Source organism: Orycteropus afer, unplaced genomic scaffold (assembly GCF_000298275.1).
Source record: "Orycteropus afer afer isolate SDZICR_OR568_19922 unplaced genomic scaffold, OryAfe1.0 scaffold00005, whole genome shotgun sequence".
NCBI classification, from domain to species: domain Eukaryota; kingdom Metazoa; phylum Chordata; class Mammalia; order Tubulidentata; family Orycteropodidae; genus Orycteropus; species Orycteropus afer.
In genome coordinates, this window is record NW_006921592.1 from 20,942,673 (window position 1) to 20,970,466 (window position 27,794).

At 39.5% G+C, this 27,794-nt stretch overlaps 1 protein-coding gene across 1 annotated transcript in view; it reads left to right on the top strand.

Annotated features, from left to right (window-relative positions):
• NTRK2 (neurotrophic receptor tyrosine kinase 2) overlaps positions 1-27,794 on the top strand; it is a 499,612-nt gene that overhangs the window by 263,160 nt on the left and 208,658 nt on the right. The window contains exons 12-13 of the mRNA XM_007938966.2: positions 11,463-11,510; positions 19,921-20,109. Of these exons, the coding sequence (XP_007937157.1) occupies positions 11,463-11,510; positions 19,921-20,109 (237 nt within the window). The remainder of the gene's footprint in view (positions 1-11,462; positions 11,511-19,920; positions 20,110-27,794) is intronic.

Genomic DNA, 27,794 nt, shown 5'->3' on the forward strand with positions numbered 1-27,794 from the left:
TGGTTAGTAGTCAAGTGCCTTAGGCACTACGCTACCAGAGCTCTCTCTCTCTCTCTCTCTCTCTCTCTATATATATATATATATATAAATATATTCAGCCTTTTCAAGAGGTTGCATATGATCAATAACTAATGTTATTGAAGGAAGAAGTCCAAGCTGCACTTAAGACATTGACTAAAACAGGGCTTCAAGAATTGACAGAATACCAATGGAAATGTTTCAACAAATGGATGCAATACTGAAAGCCCTCACTTGTCTATGCTAAGAAATTTGGAAGACAGCTTACTTGGCTGACTGACTATATATATCAAGCACTATCATTAATATTACATGCAAATAAAATTTTGCTGAAGATAATTGAAAAATAGTTGACACAGTGCAGACACAGGGAAGTATCAGAAATTCAAACTGGATTCAGAAGAGAGTATGTAATGAGGGATATCATTACTGATATCAGATGGATTTTGGCTGAAAGGAGAATACCAGAAAGATGTTTACTTTTGTTTTATTGATTATGCAAAGGCATTTGACTACTGTGTAGATCATAACTAATTACAGATAACATTGCACAGAATGAGAATTCCAAAACACTTAATTGTGCTCACATGGAAACTATACCTAGACCAAGAGGCGGTCATTTGAACAGAACAAGGGGATATTGCACGGTTAAAAATCAGGAAAAGTGTACATTAGGGTCTTATTCAATATCTATTCAATCAGTATGCTGAGAAAAAAATCCGAAAAGCTGGACTAGATGAAGAAAAACACAGAATCGGGATTGGAGGAAGAATCATTAGCAACCTATGATATGCAGATGACACAACCCTGCTTGCTGAAAGTGCAGAAGACTTGAAGCATTTACTGATGAATATGAAAGAGTACAGCCTTCAGTATGGATTATACCTCAAAATAAAGAAAACAAATATTCTCACAACTGGACCAATAAGCAATATCATGATAAACAGAGAAAAGATAGTTGTGGTCAAGGATTTCATTTTACTTGGATCTACAATCAATGCTTGTGGAAGTAGCCATCAAGAAATCAAATGATATATTACATTGGGCAAATCTGCTGCAGAAGACCTCTTTAAAAAGGAAAGATGTCACTTTGAGAACTAAGATGCACCTAACCCAAGCCATGGTATTTTCAATGCCTCATATATATGTGAGAGCTAGACAGTGAATAATGAAGACCAAAGAAGAATTGATGCCTTTGAATTACAATATTGGCAAAGAATACTAAATATACCATGCATTGCTAGAAAAAAGAACTTCTTTCTTGGAATACTCCTTAAAAGCAAAGATGCCAAGATTTCTTCTCACGTACCTTGAACATGTTATTAAGATGGACTAGTCCTTGGAGAAGAACATCATGGTTGGTAAAGTGGAGGGTCAGTGAAAAACAGGAAGACCCTCAATGAGATGGATTGACACAGTGGCTTTAGCAATGGGCTCAAACATAGCAATGATTTTGAGGATGGCACAATATCAGGCAGTGCTTCCTTCTGTCATTCATTCAGTCACTGTAAATCCTAACCAACTCTATGACATGTAATAACAACAGGTGACTTGGCACTATCGATATGTCTGAGTCATTCTTCAGGTTTTCCATAAAAGCAAGAGCTTATGGGAGTTTGATATAAAGTGTTTGCCAGACCCTCCTGGCTCATCACTCTCTTTAAAGGACATGCACATCACTTCTAAGAAGATTCCCTGAGGATCAACCAAAGACTAGTTTTGCGTACTAACCAACATTCTTCTGCAAAGAGAGGAAATTTGGGGCATGTCTCACCCCACATTAAGACAGTGTTAACAGAGAAACGTGTGTGTGTGTGTGTGTGTGTGTGTTTGTGTGTAACTAGACTTTACATGGCTTTCCTGTAGGGTGCTTGTGACAGCTGAGAAAATGTTTATAGAGCATTTGGAGCTCTCATAAGGATAGTACAGTAGAAAGGAGAAGCTTTGATAGGACTCTCTCATCTTTGTCAGATCTTGTTATTAAGTAGAGGTTGCCCCTTAGCTTTTCTAAGTTCCCAGCTTGAAAATAATTATAAGGAGCTCCAGATTACATCTCTCATCCACCCAGGGAAGATGGTGACTTCCTTTGTTAGAGACAAAGCCTTCTGGAATTTACAATGGATTAAAAACAAAACAAAACAAAACAATGCTTTCTATTATTTTATTGCAAATGACTAAGATGTAGACCAACTGAATTTTGTTTGAAATAGTCTACACATTCAAAATGAAACAGAGAAGTAGTAGGAATTTTTTTATCTTCAAAGTTAAATGTTTCCACAAGTCTAGTTTTATCTATGCCTAACATAGGATTCTGAACTTTAACTTTATGGGATTTAAGGGTTTTAGTCTACTTTTTTTTTTTTTTTAATTTGAAGACAGCCATAGAGGCTGATTAATTTTCTCAAAGTAATGCCTAATCTCTAGTAAGTTTCCTGGCATATAACAAGTATTCAGTATATACTAATTTCTAAAACTGTTTATGCAGAGTTCTGGTCTTTTCTTAAAATGAGGCCATAGTGACCCAAAAACATCTGAGTGTTATCTAGCAGGAGAAAATCTAGGCCACTTGACTGAGTACATTTCCTTAAATTGCATATGCTCTCACAATCCCAAAATATCTATGCCTAGGAAAACTATATAAGTCATATTTACCTTATGATTAGCACCATTGACTGTTACAGCTTGAATGGGCGTTAGATGCCATTTCTCTGGTGGCGTAGTGCCTAAGGCATTTGACTGCTAACCAAAAGGCTGATGGTTCAAACCCACCAACCACTCCTCCAAAGGAAGATTGGGCTATCTACTTCTGTAGTGTTACCACCTTGGAAACCCAAGGAGAGGTCGCTATGAGTCGGATCTGATTCGACGGCAGTGCGTTTGTCTTCATGATGTAAGAAGCAGAGTCTACTAGCAGGGAAGTGACTCAACAAAGGTCATTCAATTTCTTTCTCCCAGTGTCTAGAAAGAACTCCCATCTTCTGACTTCTAGCCTAGCATTGTATTCCCTACTGTTGCCTGGAGTGCTGGGTTCTAAGTATTAAAACCAGAAAACCAGTTGTTGTTTTCTGTTTTACTCAAGAGAAGTCTGAAGTTCTCAGCCAATGACAGATAACATTTGGAGGGTAACTGACCCACCTTTCTTATCTTTTGGATGGGAGAATTCTGAGGTGCATTCTATACTGTCTCCCCAAGTTTCCCAGGGGTTTTAACTCTAGTTGTGCACTACGTGGAGACCCTGGATGGTGCAAACAGTTAACACACTTGACTGCTAACCAAAAGGTTGGAAGCTCAAGTCCACCAGAGGCACCTCAAAAAAGAGGCCTGGTAATCTGCTTTCAGAAGGTCATTGAAAACCTTACAGAGCACAGTTCTATTCTAGCACACAAGGGGTCACCATGAATTGGAGTGAACTCAGCTGTGTTTTGCCCACTGTGGAATGCACTCAATAATATCTCTGTTATAGGCTTCCTTCCCTGACCTGTGTCACTTCCTCACTCCAACACTGGTACTTTCTGGACCTCCTTCCCAATAAACTTGCAGTTGCATCCTTGAGTCGGGGCCTGTTTCAGGGAGTCCTAGTCTAGATAGTGATTGATTTGTTGCAGCTTACATTCTAGTAAAGGAGACAAATAATGAACAATAAATTAAATACACAAAGTTATTTATTGGTATATGATAGATGAGGCTTTGGCCCCTCTCTGGATAAGATATTTGGCCTGAAACCTGAAGCATAAGAGGTAGCCAGTCTTAGAAAGAGCCTGAAAAGTGAATTCTGAGTAGAGGCAAGTGAACAGAAATAGGACAGTGGCCACAGTAGTTGTTTCATAGGGGTTGGGCAGTAAGAAGTTGGATAGGTTGAATGAGGACATTCATGTTATGCAAGATGGTATAATGATGATCAAAAAGTTTAGATTAAATGCAAGGGGAAAACTTTACACAGTTTTAAGTAGGGGAGCAACATAATCTCAAAATGATTACTCTGTCAGCTCTATGGAGAATAAATTGGGGGGGGGGGACACAAGAATGAAGCAGGGAGATGAGTTAGAGGCTATTGAAAAATCTAAGTGAGAAGTGACAGATAGCTCTCAGTACCCAGACCAATTGATGTAGGGAATATAATTAAATACAAATACATAGTATCTATGTATTTATCTCTTCATAGCTATTTATATTCATTTAAATGGTTCATAGCATTTGAAGTGAAGAACCCTTTGGAAATCTGATGAAATCTATAGACTTTCCAGAAAAATGTGCATTGCATGACACACAGTTTTGAATTTGTGGTGGGGGAGTTGGGAGATGATAGAATCAATTAGTAACACCTCAACTATATGCATTTTTTTCTTTATATACACATGTTAGTTATGAGGAATTAGTGATGCAATGGTAGGATTCTCACCTTCCACATGGTAGATCCAGGTTTGATTCCTGGTCAATACATCTCATGTGTAGCCACAATCTCTCTGCTGAAGGTGGCTTGCATCTTGCTACAATGCTTAACAGGTTTCAGTGGAGCTTTGATGGACTAGGAAGAAAGGTCTGATAATTTGCTTCTGAAAATTAGCCCCTGAAAATCCTCTGGATCACAATGGAACATTGTCTGATCTACAACTGATTGTTCTGTTGTGCATGGAGTAGCTATGAGTTGGAGCCAACTTGACAGCAGCTAACAATGATATGTATTCTCTAGGGTAGGTTCCCTATCATAAGAGACAAATCCCAAAGTGGATAATGGTTTGAACACAATAGTTTATTTCTTGCACATGGATAAAATTTGGGGGGATAAATAGCTCAGCCTCCCTGATTCTCAGGTAGAATAATTTGAGATATCTCCTACACAGTCTACTTTCACATCATAACAGTGGGAGAATCAATCAATTGGTGGAAGAGCTCTGTATTGTCTTGAAGTTGTACTTTCCAAGTTTGCTCTAGATGTTGTCTCTATTCTGGCCAGGTAGAAAGGCAATGAGAATGGGGTAACACACATGGGGAGTCTTTATGGATTGGTCCTGGATGTGGTTCTCATCCTTTCTCCCCACATCCTATTTGCTATAATTTAGTCACAAGGTCCCATATAACTGCAAGGGAGGCTGGGAAATGTTTAGCTATGGGTTGAGAGAAAAGAAGAAAATATAGATCTGTGAGTGTGCAAACAAAAGGAGCTCTGGAGATGTAGTCCTTAAGGCATTTTTCTGATAACCAAAAGATTGATGATTCAAACCCACCAGCTGCTCCGTGGAAAAAAGAGGAAGCAGTCTGCTTCCATAAAACTCACAACCCTGGAAACCCAGTCGGGGTCACTATGTGTTGGAATCAACTCGAGGGCAGTGAGTTTGGTTTTGTTTTATTGGGGGCTGGTGTGTAAACTCTAAGCACTCGATTATTAGCTGAAAGGTTGGTGGCTCGAGCCTACCCAGAAGCGTCTTGAAAGACAGGCCTGGTAACCTGCTTCTGAAGGTCACAGCCTTGTAAACCCTATACAGCAGTTCTTCTCTGCAGACATGAAGTCACCATGAGTTGGAATCAAATTAACAACAACTAACAAAAATTAATGTGGATTTCAGAGAGCAACTAACAGTTTCAGCCATAATATGTATATTTTTCTTTATATGGTTATAAAGGAGGTGACTGATGTTACTTTTGTTAGAGAACAATGAAAAAAGTCACACTGGAAGTTCAAGGGAAGCAAAGAATGAAGGTTAGTCAGCACAGTACCAATAGCCTTTCCTTCATGGCTTCCAGAATCAGTTTAATTCAAAGCAAGCCCTCTTCCTAGGCTGTGGAGATGGGTCTTTATTGTGTAAAGGTTTTGTCCTTAAATAAAATATTAAGTTGAAGTGGAAACTTGGCCCCAAACCATATGGTTCTGTGCCCTGAGGAACTGGAATTAATTTGAAGCAAACTATTACTCACTCTGATTATGTGTCAGTAGGAAAGGGAGACAATTATGTTGTCAACAAAGTGATCCTTTCCATGTATTTCCTCTCCTCTCTAATGACCAGTAATCCTGGTCTTTGTTTGAAGGAGCAGTTGATCAGTCACTCAATCAAGTACTTTGTTGAGTGTCTTCTCTGGGCTCCACACTGTTTGGTCCACACCTTCCCTACAACAAAGCAGCCCAGAGCCTTGTCTTTCGTGGGTACTTTAGGGAGTGGGTGGATCATCAGAAGTTGGAAATGAAGTACGTTTCTGACAATGAATCATATTTTTCTAAGTACATCCATTACAATGTTAGAGATGCTTTACTCGGGGTAGAAGACGGTGAACATTCCTTTAAGATATAAAGAAATCACATTTGAAAACAGCAAATTTGAATTGTTTCAGAATTAAAAAGAGAGAAAAGCTGCCTTTTGTCTTAATATACTAAAATTTTTAAAGATTTTTCTGACACTTAAGAATTAACTCAAGAAACTGCATTCTCCTGGGTACAGAACCTTCTAACAATGACTTTTGTGTTTGTGCAACTCACAACCCACAGGGAAGATTAGGTTTCTTCTATTTTGCCTGTTTCTGGCTCCTTTCTCTGATTCTCTCTCTTGCATCATAAATATCACCCTTTTAGCCTCCTAGGTTTTAGCTGTTTTCTTTGAAAAACGTTTGGAAAGTAATCCTTATTGCCATTTATTTTATTTAGTTTGAATCCCATCTTAGAGTTGCTAATGCGCTAATGTGTTATTTTTCTCTAAGTTTCTCCTCTTTGGTCAGGGAAGGTTGAGCTTTCCACAAAATGAGGTGGATTTAATTAATTAATTAATCTCATCATTTGCAGCCTTTGTTCGTTGAGATTCAAAGGACGGGTTTCTTTAAGTTCACTACAACTAGAAGGAGCCCTTTCTTTTGCAGTGAATAAAGTGTCTCTTATTAGGCAGAAAAGAAAGGAATGTTTGGCAGGACTATACTCCCAATGGGTGAAACATCACAGAAAATTGAGAAATTGTTTCTTTTGGGCCTTGTGGGAAATTTTTGCTGGTGAAATTTAGCGTGAAGGCTTGAAGACTACTGCTTTAATCCATCAAGAAAGAGCTGTTGAGCGAAGAATGGCTTCTGGGGGTGAGGTATCAATTTGACCTTTCTTGTCTGTTAAATTTTCCAAGTATTCTCAGGTATGGTCAATAAGGTTAGATTCTCTGCTGCCTAGTGACTGTGTTACTGTTTGATAGGACTTAGAAATATTTTAGAGATTTAGGTATAATTTTGTCAAAAATTAGTCTCAGCTGGGTGCCCTTCATTTGTGCCTGTATGTGTCCACATCATAACTGTCCTAAGTACAGCACCCAGCTTGGCTCTCCAGCCAAAGTGTGGGCTCTAGACTTTGGGGGAGCTCAGTCTTAGCTTTTGATCTATCTCCTGAGCTCGGGACCATCTTGCCAACTTTCCTCCTATGTATTTTTCAGCATGGGCATCTCATCAGGAACTTGTGTCTCAAACCACTGCTCTCAGTTCATCCCCTAAGCCTGCTCCCCTTCTAAGCTCCTTAGAGACTCAGTGGACAGCAGCATCATATCCTTCATTTTTTAAGGCCCAAACCTTCTTTGTTCCTTTTCCACTCTCCCCTCAACTTTCAATCAGTCACTAAGTCCTGCTGAGCCTCTCAAATGACTGACAAGCACTCACTTATCTTCATCCTCCCACCTCATCAATATCCAGTTCAGGACACAATTCTCTCATGCTTTGATTTCTCTTAAAGCCTCCTTAACTAGTCTCTCACCCTCAGTCTTTCCTTTGGATAATCCAGTTTCCACCAGGCAACCAAAATGATTTTTCTAAAATTAATCTTGATCATGTTACTTCCTGACCTGAGATACTTTTGTACTGCCTACCTGCAATTTTCACTATAAAATCCAAACCCTTGACTAGGTCCTTCCTTACCCTCTTTCCCCTTTCTAGTCATATTAACTCCTTGACACATGAGACAACACTTCAGTCATGACTGAGCTATCTACAAGAGTATTTGAGCGGTGCGAAGAGTTAACATATTTGTCTACTAACTGAGAGGTTGGATGTTCCAGTTCACCCTGAGGTACCTCAAAAGAAAGCCCTGGAGATCTTCTTTCGACAAGTCAGCCATAAAAAGCCCTATGTAGCACAGTTCCAATCTGACACACATAGGGTCACCATGAGTCAGAATCAATTTAATGGCAACTGGTTTACTTGAATTCCTTACATGAGTATGCTCTTTGTGTTTTTCTCATTCTTAGCCAATTCTACATTGTTGTCCAAAAGTCATAGAACTCTCTCTTGACCTAACCCCCCATAGTGAAATAGATGTTCCTCCTCTGAATTCCCACAACATCCTTGGCATGGTTCCAAGATACTTTATTCTCAACTGTAAGCTCCTTGAGGGCAGGCTCTACAGCTTACTAAATTTTTCTGCATATAGTGAGCCCACATAAATAATGCCCATGCATATAATACACATAGCACACATAGGAAACTAACACATGAGGGGTTGTACGGTTGACAAAACCCATATAACACGTGTAAATGTGTAAAAATACTGTTGTGTTTTTTTTCCCTGGTCCTCATTACTTTTTTTTGTCCAATTGTGATTTGGGTGAAAGTTTACAGAGCAAATTCATTTTCCACGTAGCAGTTCATACACATTTTGTTTCATGACATTGATTGTAATCGCATAATGTAACAGCTCTCTTCCTGTTCTTCCCTGTGGTTACTGTAAGGTCACAGTAAGGAGAAGAGGACGCACAAAAGTGAGGTTAAAGAGAAGTTTTTATTCCGAGTTTCCGGGTGAGGTTTATGGGCCCCAGAGAGGGGCCCGGACGAGGTTCACGGGTCCCTGAGAGGGGCCTGAGAAGTCACACCGCCTGGCTGGGGAGGGGAGGGTTTATAGTCTTGTGGAGGAGCTAAGTGGGGACACTAAGGAAATGGTGGGGTCCAATTAGCTGTTAGCATGGGTCTGTACTTAATTAGCATGAGGAGGCTTCACAAGAGGAAGTTTGCCACTGCATGGGACTTTCCAGTCTGGGCGGGTTCTGTCACCTCGGTTGTCTTATTAGGCTGTCTCATCAGGGCTTGACACCTGGGGGAAGCTGCTAACTGGAATGTTGGTGGCTTGGGTTTGCTTCAGCCTAACAGTTACCTTTTCCCTGTGTCCTTCTTTCCTATGCATTCTTGTCCTCTGAGTTATCTTCCTGTGCAAATTCTGTCCTTCTGATCTCCCATGATTGACTGTTCTAAGGAGTGTACCTACTAGGTGTAAATGTTCATCTTATATGCCTGTCTATTGTTTGGCTGGAAGCTGCAGGAGTGAGTTCAGTGCCAGGTCTGAAGGGTGACTTGGTGCTGTAGTCCTAGGGGGTTTCATCAGTCTCTATCAAACCAGTAAGCCTGCTCTTTTTTTATGATTTTGAGTTTTGTTCCACATTTTTCTCCTACTCTATGCAGGTCTCCTGCACTGATTCCTTTGCTAGTGGTTAACAGTGGTAGCCAGGCACCATCTAGTTGTTCTGGTCTCACAGTTATATAGGCTGAGGTTTGCATGGTCCACTAGTCCCTTGGACTAATTTTTCCATGTGTCTTTGGTTTTCTTCATTCTTCTTTACTCTGGACAAGGAGAGACCAATTGTTGCATCTTAGACAGCCACTTGCAAGCTCTTAAGATCCTAGTTTCTACTCACAAACAGGATGTAGAATGATGTTTTTGTGTAGTAAAAATACTATATTATGACTCCTCTAGTGTGCCTGTTGAATAAGTAAATGAAAATTAATGAATACTTACACTGCTTTTCTATACATAAAACTGAAACTTGATTGGAATGAACATTTTGCTAATTTTGGCTAAGTGTACTGGAATATTAGAAAGGCAACTGTGATTGAAAGAAAGAAAAATGGCTGGATTTGGCTTGAGAAGCTTGAGTCTCTGCTCCATCACTTGCAAACTGTGACCTTTGCTAAGTCTACCAGTCTTGCTAAGGCTCAGTTCCATGTAGTAAACAGAGGATAATATATTACTCACAGGGTTTGGCTGAGGACAAAGGGAGAAGAGTCTGGTGGTGAATGGAGGCAATTGGTGAATTGCAATGACTACATAAGTGAGACAGGTTCTTACTCTGTTCATACACACAGTTCTCCTTATTGAACCTTTGCAGAACACACTCAGAAATGTGGGACATGTATGGGTTCTTGTGGCACGGATGGTCTCCGTTCAGTTAGGTGGAGTCATGCAAATGACAGGATAAAAGTAGGGAAGTGGTTTATCCTTAGCTTTTCCACTGGGTTAAGCCTCAAAATTCCCTCCTACCCACTCATACAGTGTTGGTGAATGTGGGATGTGACATAGTTGGAAAGCAATTTGGTAATGTGTGTTGAGAATCTTAATTGTAGCTACCTTTTTGACCTGATAATTTCACTTCTAGGATTCATTCTAAGAGAAAGACTTTTGAAAATAGGAGGAAAAGCACTTACAATGCGCAAAGATGTTCATTGCAGTTGTGTTTACTATCGTTAAAGACTAAAAACAGCCGGAAATGTGTGATCAGTGAGGGATTGCTATGGCATTGTCCTTTTGAGAGTTCCTTGTGAAATAAACATGACTGAAAAAAAAGAAAAAAAGCTCCAGTGGGTGAATTTGATCTGCCAACTTTGTGATTAGTAGCAGAGCACAAACCATTTGTGTAATCCAAGGATCTTTGGCTCCCTCAGCTGAGGATTTCTCTGTGTAGAATTCTCTTTGAATCAAGTGGAAGATACCTAGAAAGGAACAGGCAGGCCCCAGAACAAATAAATATTCCACTGTGGCTTTATCTAATGGAAGGCCTTAAAGCACTTGTCAAATACTTTCTTCCATGTACGTAGTGAAGCCTGTGCTTTAAGAGGCATGGAGTTGCCAGGAGCTTCTCACAACCACCCAGCAAGTCAGTCGTGGGAATCAGTGTACAATTAAGATCTTCTTTTCCTTCCTGAATCCCTATCCAGGCCAAGCGTGAGATCTACCATGGAATTTTGTGTTCCTTTTTTTTTTTTTTTTTCCAATTGTCTCAGCTTCAGACAAGATCTGTTTTCTGTTATTATTTTCTTATATTGCTGCAGTTCAGAACCACAGTATATTTGTCAAATGCATTGTGAATTTTCAGCCCTGCAGCTTTTCTTCTAGAAGGTTCAGTATGAGGCAATGATCTTTCCACTTAGGGGGAGGAAAGCAAGTGGGAAAGAAAGCTGCCCTGAGCCATCCACCCTGCGTTGTGACCATTTTTCTTGAAGACAGCCTGCTGTCTCTTGTCTGATTAGAAGCCCCATGTTCTCAGGGTCAAAAATAAATCTTGGCATAAAAATCCAAGGATTGGTTTCCAGGTGTTTGACAGGAAGATTTGGCCCCAAGTAGGGTTTTTCATGGGAGTTTGTTGGTTATTTCACTAAGGACAGTGCTGACTGCCTCTAGTTTACGCTTCTCTTTCGAAGTTTATTTTATGTTTTGTTGTGGTTTTCAGATTTCTCATGGTTTGGATTTGGGAAAGTAAAATCAAGACAAGGTGTTGGTAAGTAGTTGCTCACTCTTTCTTTGGATAAGTCATGAGTTCATGTTGCTTAACTAGGATGAAATTGCTTAGACTATTTATCCATTGAAACTTGATGCATTTTTTTGTGTTCCTGGTTTCTGATTTGTTGAAAAAGGAGGCCTAGAAGTTTCCAGAAAAAAGCATTATGTTTTGTAATTGAGTTCAGTAAACCATTTTGCATTTTTGAAATCAACTTGTTTTTATCTCATGGAGAAGTCAACTGTCATCCTAGTTTTACATTGTGATAGGCTTTTTTAAAGAGGGTTAAGGAGCTAGAATGTAACTATACAACTACACTTAAGAAAAATAAATGCCTGGGCCAGTTTGGGTCTTAACTTTCTTCCATTGGCCAAGAGGCAATGCAGTCAATTTCTGAAGTGGTAAATCAGCTGTTCATTTATGACCATTTCACCAACTTTCAAAACAGACTGCTGCATCTGGATGCTATGATTTTTGCCTGATTGCTTTCTATTCCTTGTATTCAGACAGTGTACTGACAATTAAAAACCAGCGTTTGGAGCTCACCAAGCGAGCACACACAGATGATGTCTCTCATCACTAGGATTGAAGTCAGGTGTGATTTCCTAGGCCCTCCAATTTGTTCTGTATTTTTTATGAGTACAGAAACAATGAACAGAAATTGTGTGGAAGGCATGAAAAGGCAGGCTGTCTTACATTCTTCGTATGCTTTGCCAAGATCTTACCATCCTGAGCATCTGTTGGTTACCATTTATTTTGGTAGTAAGGTTGGCTAGAGGTGAAATTGCAAAGTAGGGGATATGTATCACTGTCATGGAGTCTCCAGTTCTGAACCATCCACTCCATACTTGTTTATCCCATTCTCTCTGTCTATATAATAAGCCCTGTTACCTGGCATCAGACCCTTTCCTGTTGGGATGCCTTATCAATGTCTGTTCCAACCAACCAGCTGCTATTAAGTCAACTCTGACTCATGGTGACCCCATGTATGTTAGTTTAGCACTGTGCTCCATAAGGTTTTCAGTGGCTGATTTTTCAGAAATAGATCACCAGGTGTTTCTTCTGAGGCCTCTCCAGGTGGACTTGAACTTCCAGCCTTCAGGTAGTGGCAACCCAGGGATGTTTGGACAACCCAGGGATATTTGGATCTGTTCAGTGATCCAAAAATGACAAAGTGGCTGAGCACAAGGTGGCAGGCTGACACAGACTGAGCTAGGCAGGGCCTGAAAGGAAAAAAGTCATCCTAACCTTGAACTATCCCTGTAAATTCCAAGGTAAAACCTAACCACCAAAGAGGAAGAGGAGATGTGGAAAAGGTGTTTTCTCCTAGGCAGCTCTACAGAGGAAATTTCAGATACAGCTCATCAGTCACTTTGCCAAGATATCTGAGGGATTGTCTTGCCTGGGCAGCAGTAATGGTATCTTGTTTCAAAGGTTTTTATATAGGGAGAGGCAGCAGCTGACCAACTCTCCCACAGACAGTACTGTGACATGGAGGTCTTCCCGCCACAAAATAAATGTATATTTTTGTATTTTGTCAGGTCAGTTTGCATTGCAGAGAGATTATTTTTTTCCTAAAAGCTTCAAAATATGCTTCATCCTTTTAGACCACATAGCAGAGAGAGGGTTTCTTCAGAATTGTACTTATAGCTACAGTCCATCTGGGGGGTTTTCCCAGACGATAGTCAATCCTATCTCCTGGAGGGAAGACTCTTTTCTGAGATGACCTACACTGACTCTCAGTGTAGGAAGATCACTCTACATTAAGCTTAGAAATATCTGCGAAGTCATATGTACAGGATATGATACCAGGCAGCTTTGATAAAAGAAAAATGCCTCTTCGTATCAGAGACATAGTAAAATAAAAATGGGCTAAAAATGTTTCCAGGCATAACTAATATTTGTCAGCTCAGTAATTAGAATTATCAAACCCATACTCAGCAGGTATGTACATCCCTAGCAATTTAAAACTTTTTATTAATATTATAATGTGTTTTTTCAAGTCCTCTTATGAATTTCTCGTAACACAGTGGAATATGCCCCCCCCCATGTTCTTCTGTCTGTCTTGTTCGTGTGTCTGCTCAAATGCATTTACAGACACACAAAGATATTTCCATGATAGGCACAGACAGGCTGCTGTCAAATTATATAGACATTCATTGTTCCCGTTGAGAGTGTTTCCTCCTTCCCTACTTTGCTGCACTATGTACTTTATTATATCAAAATGTTCATAGAAAAATGGGCTTAATCCCTGCCACCTTGCCAGCCTTATCAATCTTCCAGGATCTGGAACATCAGTAACGAAGGAAACAGCACTTGAATTAATATTCCACTTGATAAATTGTTGAGGTTTATGTGTTGCTCAGATTTGTCAACAGTGGCTTTCTGGAAAAGTGAAAAGGCGTTTGAAAAATTACCATAGGTGCTTTATACTCTTCTCCATTTAAACATTTCCTTCTCTAAACAGTGAGCCCATACTGTTGGGATATGATACATCAGAGCTGGGGTTTTTAATTGAAGAGGCCAGGGGAGAAAAAGGTTTTTCTTTGGAGAAGGAGGTGAGGCACAAAATAAGTTTCTTGGTTGAATTCTTTAAGAGAGGGCTCAACTGTGTAGATGGTTGATGATTTTGAGACAGAAAATTGTCTTGTAGGTATCAACATCCTCAAAAATGCTGGAATGCTGCTTTATGATGATAGGCTGACCTGGCCGGAAGAGAACCAGAGAATGCAGTAACTGGATTCTGTGCATTTCTAATTATTGCAGGGGTTCCAGAAGGAGCAATCTCTGGCTTTATGGCAGTGTGGGGAGTATTTGTAAATGACAACTCTTGAGTTCTGAGGGGAGGAAGTAGAAGGTGCCATGTGAAATCTGATGAGAATTGTGCAATTGTGATTACACCTCCCCTCAGGGCTCAGGCAGTAGCTTGCTTTGGCAACCTAGAATGAGAGAACAGCTAAACAGGGAACAAAGGCTTCCCAGTTGTGGAAAAGTTTTAATGACAAGATAACAAACATTAGCATAACACATTTCCATTTTCCATCACTGACCAGATCTAGGTTTAAGCTCTGGGTGATTTAGGCCTGTCAGGAAGCAAATCATAAAACAGAGATGGCGAGGGCTATTAGAGAGCACTTGTCTTGATAGCTTTTCTTGGCAGGAGTTCTGCTTTTTACTGATCCAGCTGAATTAAGCCCAAGAAACACCCAACTGGTGGGCTTGCTTTCACTTTGTGTATACAGTGGCTTCTAAATTGGTCATGTGAGGACTTGTTTGCAGAAAGAAACTAGAGCATATCATTAAAGGCAACTGAAATGCTCATCCTCTTGAGAGAATGCTTCTTCAAATTACCTGTAATAGCACGCGACTGCCTCCTGTATACTTTGTCAAAGACATAGCTAGCTGGGGAATGTGCAATTGATATCACTGTAAATTGTGATGATCCCCATATAAACTAGTAGCCATCAAGTGGATTCTGACTCATGATGACCTCATGTGTGTCAGAGTAAAACTGTTCTCTACAGGGTTTTCAATGGCTGATTTTTCAGAAGTAGATCTCCAGGACTTTCTTCCGAGGTGTCTGCGGTGGGGGCGGGGTGGAGACTCAACAATCCACCCTTTTGGTTAATAGCCAAGCTCATTAACCATTGGCACCACCCAGGGACTCCTTAATTTCCATATGAAGGGGAAATATGGATCCTGGGGATTAAGGCAGAGGTGACCATTATATTTAGGTGCTTTCAAAATGTATGACACAACAATTTTGTTTTGAGAATTGGTTAATTGGCCAAGGTAGAGAATGGAAGGAGGTACTGAAACATGCATCCTGAGGGGTTGAATGAAAATACATTCCCTTGCCCAAACCCAAACCCAAACGCACTGCTACTGAGTTGATTTTGATGCATCGTGACACTATAGAACAGAGTAGAAATCCCCCATATGGTTTCCAAGGCTGTAAATCTTTATGGGAGCAGATTGTCTCATCTTTCTCCCAAAGGGTGGCTAGTGAATTCAAACTGCTAACCTTTTGATTAACAGCTGAACACTTAACTAGAGTGCCACCAAGACTCCTTTCCCTTGCCTACAAAGTAGAAATTCACACTCTCTTTGTCTTAATATGCATTTTGACTTGGCTGGTATTTTGATTCTGCCTGTTCACTCTTTCTCCTTTGTCTTGCCCTCCTTATCCTTTCTCTCCTGTCTTCCTCCTGGCTTCTTTCTGTACCTATGTGCAGGGATCTCTTCCAGTGGGACTCTGAATCCATTCACTGCTGTTGTTGTTGTTAGGTGCTGTTGAGTTGCTTCCAACTCATAGCAACCCTATGCACAACAGAATGAAATACTACCTGGTCCTGCACCATCCTCACAATTGTTGCTATGTTTGAGCTTATTGCTGCAGCCAGTGTGTCAATCCGTCTTGTTGAGGTTCTTCCTCCTTTTCGCTGACCATCTATTTACCATGCATGATGTTCTTGTCCAGGAAATGGCCCCTGCTGATGCCTTGTCCAAAGTACATGAGATAAAGTCTTGCCATCACTTCTAAAGAGCATTGTGGTTGTCCTTTTTCCAACACAGATTTGTTCATTCTTCTGGCAGTCCATGATATATTCAATATTCTTTGCCAACATCATAATTCAAATGCACCCATTCTTGTTTTGTCTTCCTTATTCATTGTCCAGCTTTCATGTGCATATGAGGTGACTGAAAACACCATAGCTTGGGTCAGGTATACCTTAGTCCTCAAGTGACAGCTTTGCTTTCTAATACTTTAAAAAGGTCTTCTGTTGCATATTTGCCCAATGCACTATGTTATTTGATTTCTTGACTGCTTCCATGGGCATTGATTTTGAATCCAAGTAATATGAAATCCCTAACAACTTCAATTTTTCTCCATTTATCATGATATTGCTTATTGATCCAGTTGTGAAGATTTTTTTTTTTTCTTTTTGTTGAAGTGCAGTCCATACTGAAGGCTGTAGCTTTTGCCCTTCATCAGTAAATGCTTCAAGTCCTCTTTCTTTCAGCAAGGAAGGTTGTGTCAGCTGAATATTGCAAGTTGTTAATGAGTCTTCCACCAATCCTGATGCCTCATTCTTCTTCATACACATCAATACACTTCAGAAATGTGTGTAAGATTCATTAAGGGGGTTTTGTGTACCTCCCACATATGGAGTGCCTATCATGAATTATCAAGATCTTAATTGTCTTGAAGTAGGCTGGCCTGTTTTGGAGCTCTGGTAGCCTAGTGCCTAAGGCACTTGACTGCTAACCAGAAGAAGGCTCCTCATAAGGAAGATGGGGCAATCTACTTCCATAGTGATATTGCCTCGGAAACCCAAGGGGGGTCGCTATGAGTCAAGTCTGACTCGACGGCACATAACAACAACAACAATTGTCTTGAGACTTTCCCATAAAGCTTTATCTTTGCAGGTCCAGTTTTGGTTGCAAATAATGTGAGTTTAGTGTTCAACAGATGAATTGCTTAGACAAGACACAGTAGACCATATGCATGGGCAGGGACAGATTAACCAATAAATGTGTTAAGCATGTGCTTAGGACATCAACAAAACTGGGCACCTGTTTCAAATCAAAGACCCATAGATGCCAGCAGACAGTACACAAGGAAAGAGAGCGCCACAGTGGAAGGGAAATGGCAGGGCATTAAATGAAACTGATACTAGCTCCAGTGCGTGAGAATGTGTTGGCTGGAAATAAAGTTCATGAAGGGTCATGAGGGTGCCCAAGTGCAAGGATTATTACATTTTCTTTTATGACTTCTTTTCATGTTTTCGTTTATGATTATAGCATCTATTACAAAACAAGCATCAAAACTGAAGTATGAGCCATTTAAAGCAAATTGGTGAAAGTCTATTTTTTGTTGTGGGACAGCAACAGAATTTTTTGTATTGATTGTTGAAATAACTAAGTTCATTTTATTTGTTGTAGACTATGTGGCTTTTTAATTTTTTTTGAAAATGTGGTATATAATAAAAATATTAGTACTCTGTATCCACTAAACATTTTATAATCCAGTTCATCTCATTCAACTAAAATGGTATACACCACTTTTGTGTTCAATTACTAATATTATAGTCACATTTAAAAAGACATTAAACCATGGGTAGCTAAGACACACACACACTTATGTATATATGTATATGGTGGCATAGTCCCTGAAGCACTTGACTGCTAGCCAGAAGGCTGGTGGTTCAAACCCACCAGCCACTCCTTGGAAGGAAGGTTGGGCAATCTACTTCCACAGTGAAACTGCCTTGGAAACCCAAGGAGGGGTCACTATGAGTCAGGTCCGACTCGACGGCACATAACAACAACAACAAGATGTGTAACTCACATATCTTATTCAAATTCATGAGTGAGCAGAAGAGAGGGACCACAGATTATCAGTGTTTAGGGTGCTCACATGCCTTAATCTGGCCCTATGTGTGGGCATGTATATTCTAAGAATCTGAACTAGAAAGTTCAAGTGCTGTATGAAAAACGTTATGGTTATGGCTTTATAAGACATGAATATAAGACATTCATATAATGACTCTGCAGATGATATTACAGCTAATGGCTGAAGGCAAGGCAGATCATTTTGTCATAGGATTGATTTTCCATTCCACTACTGATGTAAAGTATTTTCTAGGCAAAAATGATGCAGGTACTCACAGAATATAGAGTAAGAGGGACATAGTACCATGACAGTCCAATGTACCTCTGGTCCACTAGTTTTGCCTGGTAATAATTCATACTCAAAGAGCATGTTTAAATTTGTAATATATTTTAATGTCAATAGCCTTATTCTCTCTCATAAATGGATATGCAGATATTTATTATTTCACATATTTTAGAATATAAGTGGATGTAGAGGTCTGAAAAAGGTAAGTGAGTTGTCCAAAGAGTGGGGAAAAGGATTCAAGTCTTCAGATTTCTAGCATATCTTTCTCTAAAACATGAATCCTGGAGTTATACTGTGAATTTCAATGACGGCGTATTCTAAAGGCATTCAGAAAGCAGAGAGGAAGGCTGCATATAAAATTATAAGAGAAGGATGTAGAGAAATTGGAACCCTCATATGTTGCTGGTGTGAATATAAAATGGTGCAGCCACTTTGGAAAACAGTTGGCAGTTCCTCAACATGTTATATATAGAGCTACCATATGACCCACTCAAGAGAAATGAAAATTTAATATCCACACAAAACCTTGTGCATGATACCCATTGCCATCAAGGCTATCTCAACTCATCGTCACCTCATAGAAAGAGTAGAACTGATTCATAGGGTTTCCAAGGCTGAAATCTTTTTATGGAAACAGACTGCCACGTCTTTCTCTTACAGAGTGGCTGGTGGGTTCAAACTACCAACTTTTCAGTTAGCAGTCTATTGCTTTAACCATTCCATCACCAGGGCTCCTATGTTGCTAGAGGCACTATCCGTAATAGCCAAAGAGTGGATGGAACTCAAATGTTCATTAACTGATGAACAGATAAGCAAATGTGAGACAGATTGTCCCCGATTTATGATGCTTTAGAAATTCAATGAATTGAACTACTTAGGACCACCTTTTTTTTTGTACTTTGTATCATTAGTAATATGTACTACATGCAATGTGATTGCAGCACATAATTTGTGGATGTTATCATCTCAGATGTTCACTTGCAGCTATTTGATACTATGATTTATAAAGATAATAAAAGGCAATAATCATAAAAACTGAAAAAATAAAACAAAACAATGAGGTATTTGACTTTTGTCAGAACTGACTTACAACACAGTAGTCAGAATGGAACCCCGTTGTTAAGTTGAGGACTACTTGTATATCTGTACAGTGAAATATTACTTGACTATGTAAATGAATAAAAAAAACTTACACATGTTACAAAAGGAGCCCTAGTGGTACAGTGGTTAAAGCACTTGGCTGTTAACTTAAAGATCGGCAATTTGAACTCACCAGCAGCTTTGCAGGAGAAAGATGTGGCAGCATGCTTCCATAAAGATTACAGCCTTAGAAACCCTGTGGGGACGTTCTACTCTGTCTATAGGGTTGCTATGAGTCAGAATTGACGTGATAACAGTGTTATAACATGCATGAACTTTCGAAGCATTATGCTTTGTGAAAGAAGTCAGTCACAAAAGACCATATATTGTATGACTCCATTTCTATGAAATGCCCAATTATGCAAATCCATAGAGACAGAGCATAGATGCTTAGGACTATGGGTAGGGAATGGGGAGTGACTGCTAATTGGAGTGGTAAAAGTGTTCTAAAACTAGATTGTGGTGATGGTTGCACAATTCTGTGAATAGAATAAAACTCATCAGATGAGTGAATTTTATGTATGTGATTTATAGCTCAATAAAAGTGCTTAAAAATTACAGGAGAGTATATTTTTTTTCTAACTCCAGGCCCAGCTTCAGTTATCAGTAATGATGATGACTCAGCCAGCCCACTCCACCACATCTCCAATGGGAGTAACACTCCATCTTCTTCAGAGGGCGGCCCTGATGCCGTCATTATTGGAATGACCAAGATTCCTGTCATTGAAAATCCCCAGTACTTTGGCATCACCAACAGTCAGCTCAAGCCAGACACATGTAAGTACAGCTGTTTATACTTATTGGCCCATTTGCTGCATAGCTGTATCAACCAGTGTGTTTATCAGCGTCCCTGAGAAGCATGACTGGAAGGAGGGTGAAATGTCCAAGGATTCTTGGGACTTTTGGCCCAAGGATTAGATTCTTTAGTTTGTTGCTTATGGAATTCCCAGGGTGTGTCTCCTGCTGGGATCAAAACTGTAGGCAGATACTGATTTCTCTTGGGATCCATTTTCCAAAACCATTTGTCAACATGAAGTTAGAGTCAAGGCATGCTTATCTTGAAAAAGATAGAGACAGAAACCAGAATTATCAGCAGAATGCACATACATCAGTTATAGAAGGCAGGCAATTGATGTAATTTAAATTTGGTTTCTTGAAAGTAATTAAATATACATGATAGGTAATCAGAAGGCAATGTGTTGTACACAGGCAGTAACAATTTGGGTAGTTCTGTATTCTTTGTTTGGTCTTAGTTCCTAGCATGAGACCTTGTTGTGATGTTACAATGACAAAGAGACATGACAACAGATGATGTGCTTGGTAAGAGGGTTAAAATATTTTGCAGAAATAAATTAACCCTTTAACTTCTGTTCAAAATCATTGGTTTTAGAAGCTTAGGATTTTTCTCAGAGCCCTTTATCTTATCTTCCGAGCCACTGTTTAAAAATGGAGCACAGCCTTATGGGTAACAAAAAAATAAAACCACAATGGATGAACAAGCTTATGCCATTGAAACTCTGTGCCTTTCCTGACATGTGAAAAAGGGCCATGAGGATAGCACAGCAGGTGACCTAGATCTCTGAGGTCCCTGCCAATAATAAGTGGGTATCTTTCTGTCCATTTGTATGTTCTTAACCTGACACAAACACTATGTTCCTGCTGTGCTTCAGAGGTAAGGTAAGACTAGTGCAAAGTTAGTCATTGGGGACTGACTTTCTGCTGAGAACTCTCATGGGATAAGGGGACTCAGCAGTGAGTATAGGATCTGTTTGTATTTAAAGAAACACCTGCAGTTCCCTCCTATTTGTCCAAATTTACCCCAAGGTATGTTGATTTGAGCTTAATAGGAAAACATCCATTGTTGTTGAGTTGATTCTGACTCATACGACTCTATAGGACAGAGTAGAGCAGCCCTATATGGTTTCCAAGGCTGTAAATATTTTCAAAACCAGACTGCCACATCTTTCTCTTGCAGAGCAGGAGGCAGGTTTGAACTGCTGACAGTACTTAACCACTGTGCCACCAAGGCTACTTTTTAGTAGGAAAAAACAGTACTAATAGCTTTTAATGAGTAAGGCAGGATCCCACATAGCTTTCAGTTGAATACATAATAAGATAAGAGAAATTTAATAGCATATGTGAAGAATACTGAGCTCCTTGAAGTAAAATGTATTATTTGAAATTAAGGTATTATTGATTCTAATATTGTCATTATGGTATGAACAATATGCATGGAGTCATTGCTTAAATTGTGCATCCTTTGATGAGATAAACATCCTTCAAAAATCCTTGAAATGCCCTGCATACATTTGAATATAAGAGTCAATTATTAAATAAGGCAAAGTGGAACACCATGTTGGGGACTCTGTCATTACTTTGATTGCTCTCACTAGGACTGTGGTATTTTGACACCTCATCACCAGTGGTACTGGTCATATGATGTACTCCAGTAAGCCTAAGGCTGTATTATAATTGAGATTGACTGAAGTCAACCTGTTCTCAAAAAGCTTGCTTTACTTTGTGGATGGAGGAAAAAATAAAACTGAGTAATTAAGTAGATAATCAGCAGCCCAAAATGCCCAATAAGAGAAAAATGAACCCATGAGCAATAACACAAACAAGCAAATTAAAAAACAAAAGAGATTCTATAGAAGTGGAATAGATGGCTGGTAACTCGTTGGTTAGTGCTTTCTTCCATTAGAAATCCTAAAAGAGAGTTTCCAAAGACTGTTTCCTCAATCTAGAATCCACAGAGATTTTTACCAAGGTTTTGGATTAGACCTTTAAATTATTTTTGGAAGAGTTTTGGCTTTGTAGCTTGGCTACTCTATGTTACCTTACTTAGAAAGAATGGAAGAGAGTGGAGGAGACTCACCCTCCACTGAGCTTCTGGCCTCTACACCAGGGCTCCAAACCATCATTTCTCCATTTGGCCATTCCTTCCCTATAAAGTCTTGCTGGGCCCTTCATTCAATAATTCTTACCTGGCTTAAGGTGCTCAATTACCTGGTATCTGGTATCTTACACCAGGAGACATTTTTTTTTTTTTTTTCTTTCAGGCACTAAACCTTATACTCTTTCATGATTATAAAAACACTGAAAATCACACATCTTCCATGATCTTTTCTCAAAGAAATAGGAGTGAAGAAGAAATTTACTTCTCTCATTCCCTTTATCCTTTCTTAAATGTTGTTCTTTGTCCCATAATTTTTTCCTTTATCTTCAATGTATCAGTTGCCTTTTGTTCAGTAGTGAGTATGACCACACTTATATATGTGCTTCTGTAGACTTGTTTAAGTTAGATTGTAAGCTCCTAGAGAGCAGGGACTGTATCTCTTGAACTCTTTCTCCATAGTATGGGACATGAGGCATCTTGGATGTTAGCCAGATATTGACCAGATGTGCCTCTATATTCCTGAAATACTAATCACTACCAGGCTTGTAACAAGTAAAGACAAGTCATTGGCATTTTCATTTGCTTTATTCCTATCAAACTCGCCTACATATGAGTTTATTTATTAGACACTTTTTAGAAAAATATTGCCAATTTAAACACGTTTAGAAGAAAATTTTATCAGAAATATGTTTAAAACAACAAATCCTTTATTTGAACATCCTATTTGTAGTCATCTGGAACTTAAAATATTTCAGAATATATGGATCTCTTGTGTACAGCCACGTAACTTTGGGAGCTTAGCTTTCAGGTAAAGGATTCCCACTTAATATTTTATAAAATGACAAAAGAAGAGTTCTTGCAAGAAGTTGAGTAGGTTCCATCTGAGAAATAAATGTAAGAAGATCTCAGAGAGAGTTTAGAACTTCTCCCATTAAAGCAAAATATCACATGAACACTACACTACTGTGATTCTGGATATATCAGAGGTTTGAGCCATGAACTAGCACATCTACTTCTCTCTTCTGAAGCTGTGTATTATCCAAAGATGTTAGCGTCAGAAAATATGTATAATTGTAGACAGAGTGGTCGCAGTCTCATTTCATTGAACTGTAAAAATCTAATATAGCAAGTGAAGTTCAATTCAATAAATATTTACTGATTACCTACAATACTCCTACAATGCTAGGAACAGAAGATTCATTGATAATGAATCTTTTTGGGGAGACTGACAGACATCTTATCATGTAATCACAATACAATGATATAGGTACCCTATTAAGATAAGGCAGGGCAAGGGTTCTGAACATTGATTTTCTACAGGGCTCAGATGGGGCCAGATCTGAAAAGGGCTAGATCAGGAAGACAATATGGGGAAGTGAAGGCCATGATGAAAAGTAAACCTGTTATTATGTGAATTTCCAGAGTTTTATTTACCCTCCAAGTGGGATGAATAAAATACATCAGTGTGAGTCAGGTTTGGTCCATAGACTCCAACTATTTGTGATCCCCCGAGTTAAGCCTCAAAAGTCATCTAATGCAAACACCTTATTTCACAGATAGGGCTCAGAAGTGGCTTGTCCCAAGAAATGGAGCCTCAGTAATTGCATAGCTTTGCTTTAAAAACTAAAAACAAAACAAACCCCAAACACAATCAAACCAGATTTCTTTAAACAATGTATCAGATGGGGAGCTAAGTGAAGGATGATGATAAATTGTATGCCCTGAAGTATTTTTCAACATCAGAAACTGTGTAAGGTTTTCATGGACAAAATCCAGAGATTGTTGGCAGAGATTTTATAGCAATCTGATCAGGGCTGAATTGCTCCCGAGCACTTTCCAATAGCAAGTTTGTCTACTTTATTGCAGGGCCCAGAGGTTCCCCCAAGACCGTCTGATAATAATTTGGTATTTGGAGGCTCCTGTGTCACTGCAGGAACTAAAGGAGGCTAAATCCATGCCTGATGGAGGAGAAGAGTTCTATGGTTATCTGCAAATTCTGGCCCGACAACATCTTGACGTCACTCCTTAGCTTCCATACCCTAGCCAAGCAAGAAGTTGCCTTCCAAAGACAAAGCTATGTGCTCTAATGACTAAGCCCTCCAAGTGCTATGCCACTTTAATTATAGACCCATCTCCTCGATCAATCAGGATGGCAAGATGGAGCTGAGGAGCTCAGCAACATCCAGTCTGGAGTTGGTCTTTAATTCAACTAGTCTGTTTAGACATGTCTGAAAACCACGCCGTCTGACAGCACCGGGTGGTTTCCCAGTAGGATTTACAAACTTGGTTCAAGGGCAGCTGTGCTGTAATCATCTCCTTGACTGCTGAGAAAGTTTCTGACAGGGTCCAATGAAAACACACCTTCTGAGATGAAATAAAAAACAAAACTCACCAGCAAAACACCCAGATCATCACATTTGGGTTCTCTTGAATGGTGGGATGTGTTATATCTTCTCCTGCAGGAAAGCAAATGCCATAGACTTAATGTTATTCTTAAAATTGTGTCTTTCCTAGAGCAGCCTTGTAAATTAGCTAGAGTCCTAGACCTAGGGCCTGAATTAAATTAGAATTATCTCTGAATATGTACCTGTGTATGTTCATCCTTGCACAGCATGCCCTCTATGTATACCTAGAGTTAGTAACTCCCTGTGGCAGATGCATATAAAGAGTTTTGACTTTTTTACACTTTGATCACATTTCCAATGAAATAGGTATTTATTGAATTCCTCCAAAGTGTGCCATACTACTCCATGTATTATAGTCCCTGTGTATGTTTGTATCTGTGTGTGTGTCTGATCCCATGTGCTTATTAGGCAATTGTGTAGATGAGTACAGATTCACAGACCAGCTAGAACTAAGAAAAATAAGATTTATAACAGGAGGGAGTATTTTAGTAGTAGCTGACTATATCACATAGGCCACTGGTCTTATTCCCTTAACTGCCATATCCACCTTGTCATTGTTTCATCAACAAGGGGAAAGGACAAAGGTGATATTTTTTCACAGAACTGCAAAGATTTTTTAACATATTTCCAACATTTTGAGTCCACCTGAGCAAAAATTCTGAATTATATCCAGAACCCAAAAGTGCATCACATTAAAAGATGAGAGCTCTAAGAGTTACCTGAGATTATGTTCAAATTTAAGTGCGATTGTATAATGATGGTATATTTTGATGGTCAAGAATCAGATTTATAAGTAGGTAGAAATTGTTGCTTTTAGCACTTTCCTCTCTCCTTTGCCCATTAATTGGTCTTTCAAAAGCATAGTCTTTTCTAAACAGTTAATTGGCCAGCCAATAGCTGTTTTGGGAACTGTTTGTATGCCTTTGAAGGGCATGGCCTGCACTTTAAAAATAAGCAAAGTCTATTCTTCCCAGCATGAGTTAGGACAGACAGAATGTAGATATTTTAAGATCCTTAGAAATTGCTTCGTTTATAGCACACTGAGTTGATGACGTGTCCCATGGGGATCCTCATGGCACACTGCTGGCATTCTGTTGGTCCCAGTTCAATTCTTTCTCCTTTCAATGCCATAGTCCCCCATTGTGAGCTACAATAATTTGACATTATATTCCCTTTTCATCTCCAGAGGAGATAGTAAAAAGCTATCAAATGATGCTTTAAAAAGAAACTTGAGTTCCTCAGAAGAAAGGAAATGAATACATGCTGCATAATTACATTTAAAATGTAAACCACGTTACAAACTTCACTAAGATGAAGATTTACTAGAAAACCAGCTTCAAATACATTGGCAATTGAGTAAAATAAGAAAAGAAATATTTTATTAGCGTTTGATCACTGGGTGTTACTACTTGTTATTGAAAAGAAATACTACCTGATTATAGGATATATGGAGCCCCTGGGTCATGGAAAAAGTTAATGTGCCTGGCTGCTAACTGAAAAGTTGGAAGTTTGAGCCCAGCCAGAGGTCCCTCAGAAGAGAGACCTGGCAATTTACTTCCAAAAAATCAGCCATTGAAAACTCTATGGAGCACAGTCTACTCTGACACACACAGTCACCATGAATCAGAGTTGGCTCTATGGCAACTGTTTTTTATAGCATATGTAGATTGCTGGCACAAACACTCCAATTCTACACTTGATGGCTGAAAAGGCAAATTGATTGGAAATTTAGGTAGTAGACTCAATCAAAGTAATATTCTGAAGACTGTTTTTACTTCCACATCATCAGCCCTCAAAGGTAGAACTATGCATCCCACACACATCAGACATGTCTGTGTTTACTGGGAGCATTCCCACAGATGCAAGATCCTTCTGCATTTGTTCTGGGGATTTCCCAACACCAAGCCTGACTGGAGAGTGTTCACCAGCAGGATTAATCTAATCGAGCTGCACCTCCATTCTGATTTCGGGTTGGTCACTCTTGCATGTGCCGGCAGATTGTGGACCATGACCAGCTCAGCAAACATGAAAGTAGAAGAGTTGCTTATGCTGCTTAAAAGCTCCTGCTACCCAGATGCTTTTAACAACTGAGTGTTCCCAGTGGTTAGGTAGAGATGGCACTACTAGAATTTTTCTTAGATGTAATGCTCAATTCTTTATGGCAGCTATTCTAACATAGTGTAGATGTTTTCCCTAGAAATGCAAATTTTATCTGTCTTTTCTATTCTCCCAATGCAAGAGAGTAGCCCACCATGGCTAAGCCTCTTCTCAGATTACTTATCATGCTAGTTCTCCTCAGTGAAGCATAATAATGCTACCTATTATGCTCACTGAATGTTGTAGTGTTTTTGTTTTCCTTTTTCTTCTTGTTTTTAGCTGCCATTGAGTAGGTCCCCAACTAGTGGAGACACCATGTCTAAAAGAATGAAATGTTGCCTAATCCTGTGCCATTCTCAGATTGGTTGCATATCAGACCATTGTGTGATCCATAGGTTGAATTTTGGAAATAAATCTCCAAGATTTTCTTCCTGTTCCATCTTAGTCTGGAATCTCTACTGAAACATGCTCAGCATCATAGCTACACATGAGTCTTCACTGACAGATGGTGGCTTTGCATGAGTCCATTGTCTGGGAATTGCACCTGGGTCTCATGGAAAGAAGGAAAGGGGTACTACTGAATCACCACTGCCCCCTCCTTTTTCTTGTTAGTTGTTAATGCTCTTTAAAGGCAGGTAAGAAGAATGAGCTCTGAACCATGGAAAGAAAAGAATTGAGGTGACACTACTTCTTAGTTCAACTGGGTAGCCAAGCATGAGGGCAATCATACTCCACAGACTGAGCCTCTAAATAGAGTCAAGCCTCCTCCTGAGAATGAAACAGTGGCTCAAAGAGCGGGGAACTGGATGACACTGCTCTCATCTGGGTTTGCTTCCTCTTGGTAAGAGAAAGCTACATGCTTTTGCTGGTGGTGAATGTTTGAGTTCCCTCAGGGAGGTGAAGATTAGGAAAACAATAATGTGGCTCTATCTGTAAGTACTTTGTTGTTGTTGTTGTTATGTGCCGTGGAGTCGGCCCCGACTCATAGCGACCCCTCCTTGGGTTTCCGAGGCAGTATCACTACGGAAGTAGGATTGCCCAACCTTCCTTCCGAGGAGTGGCTG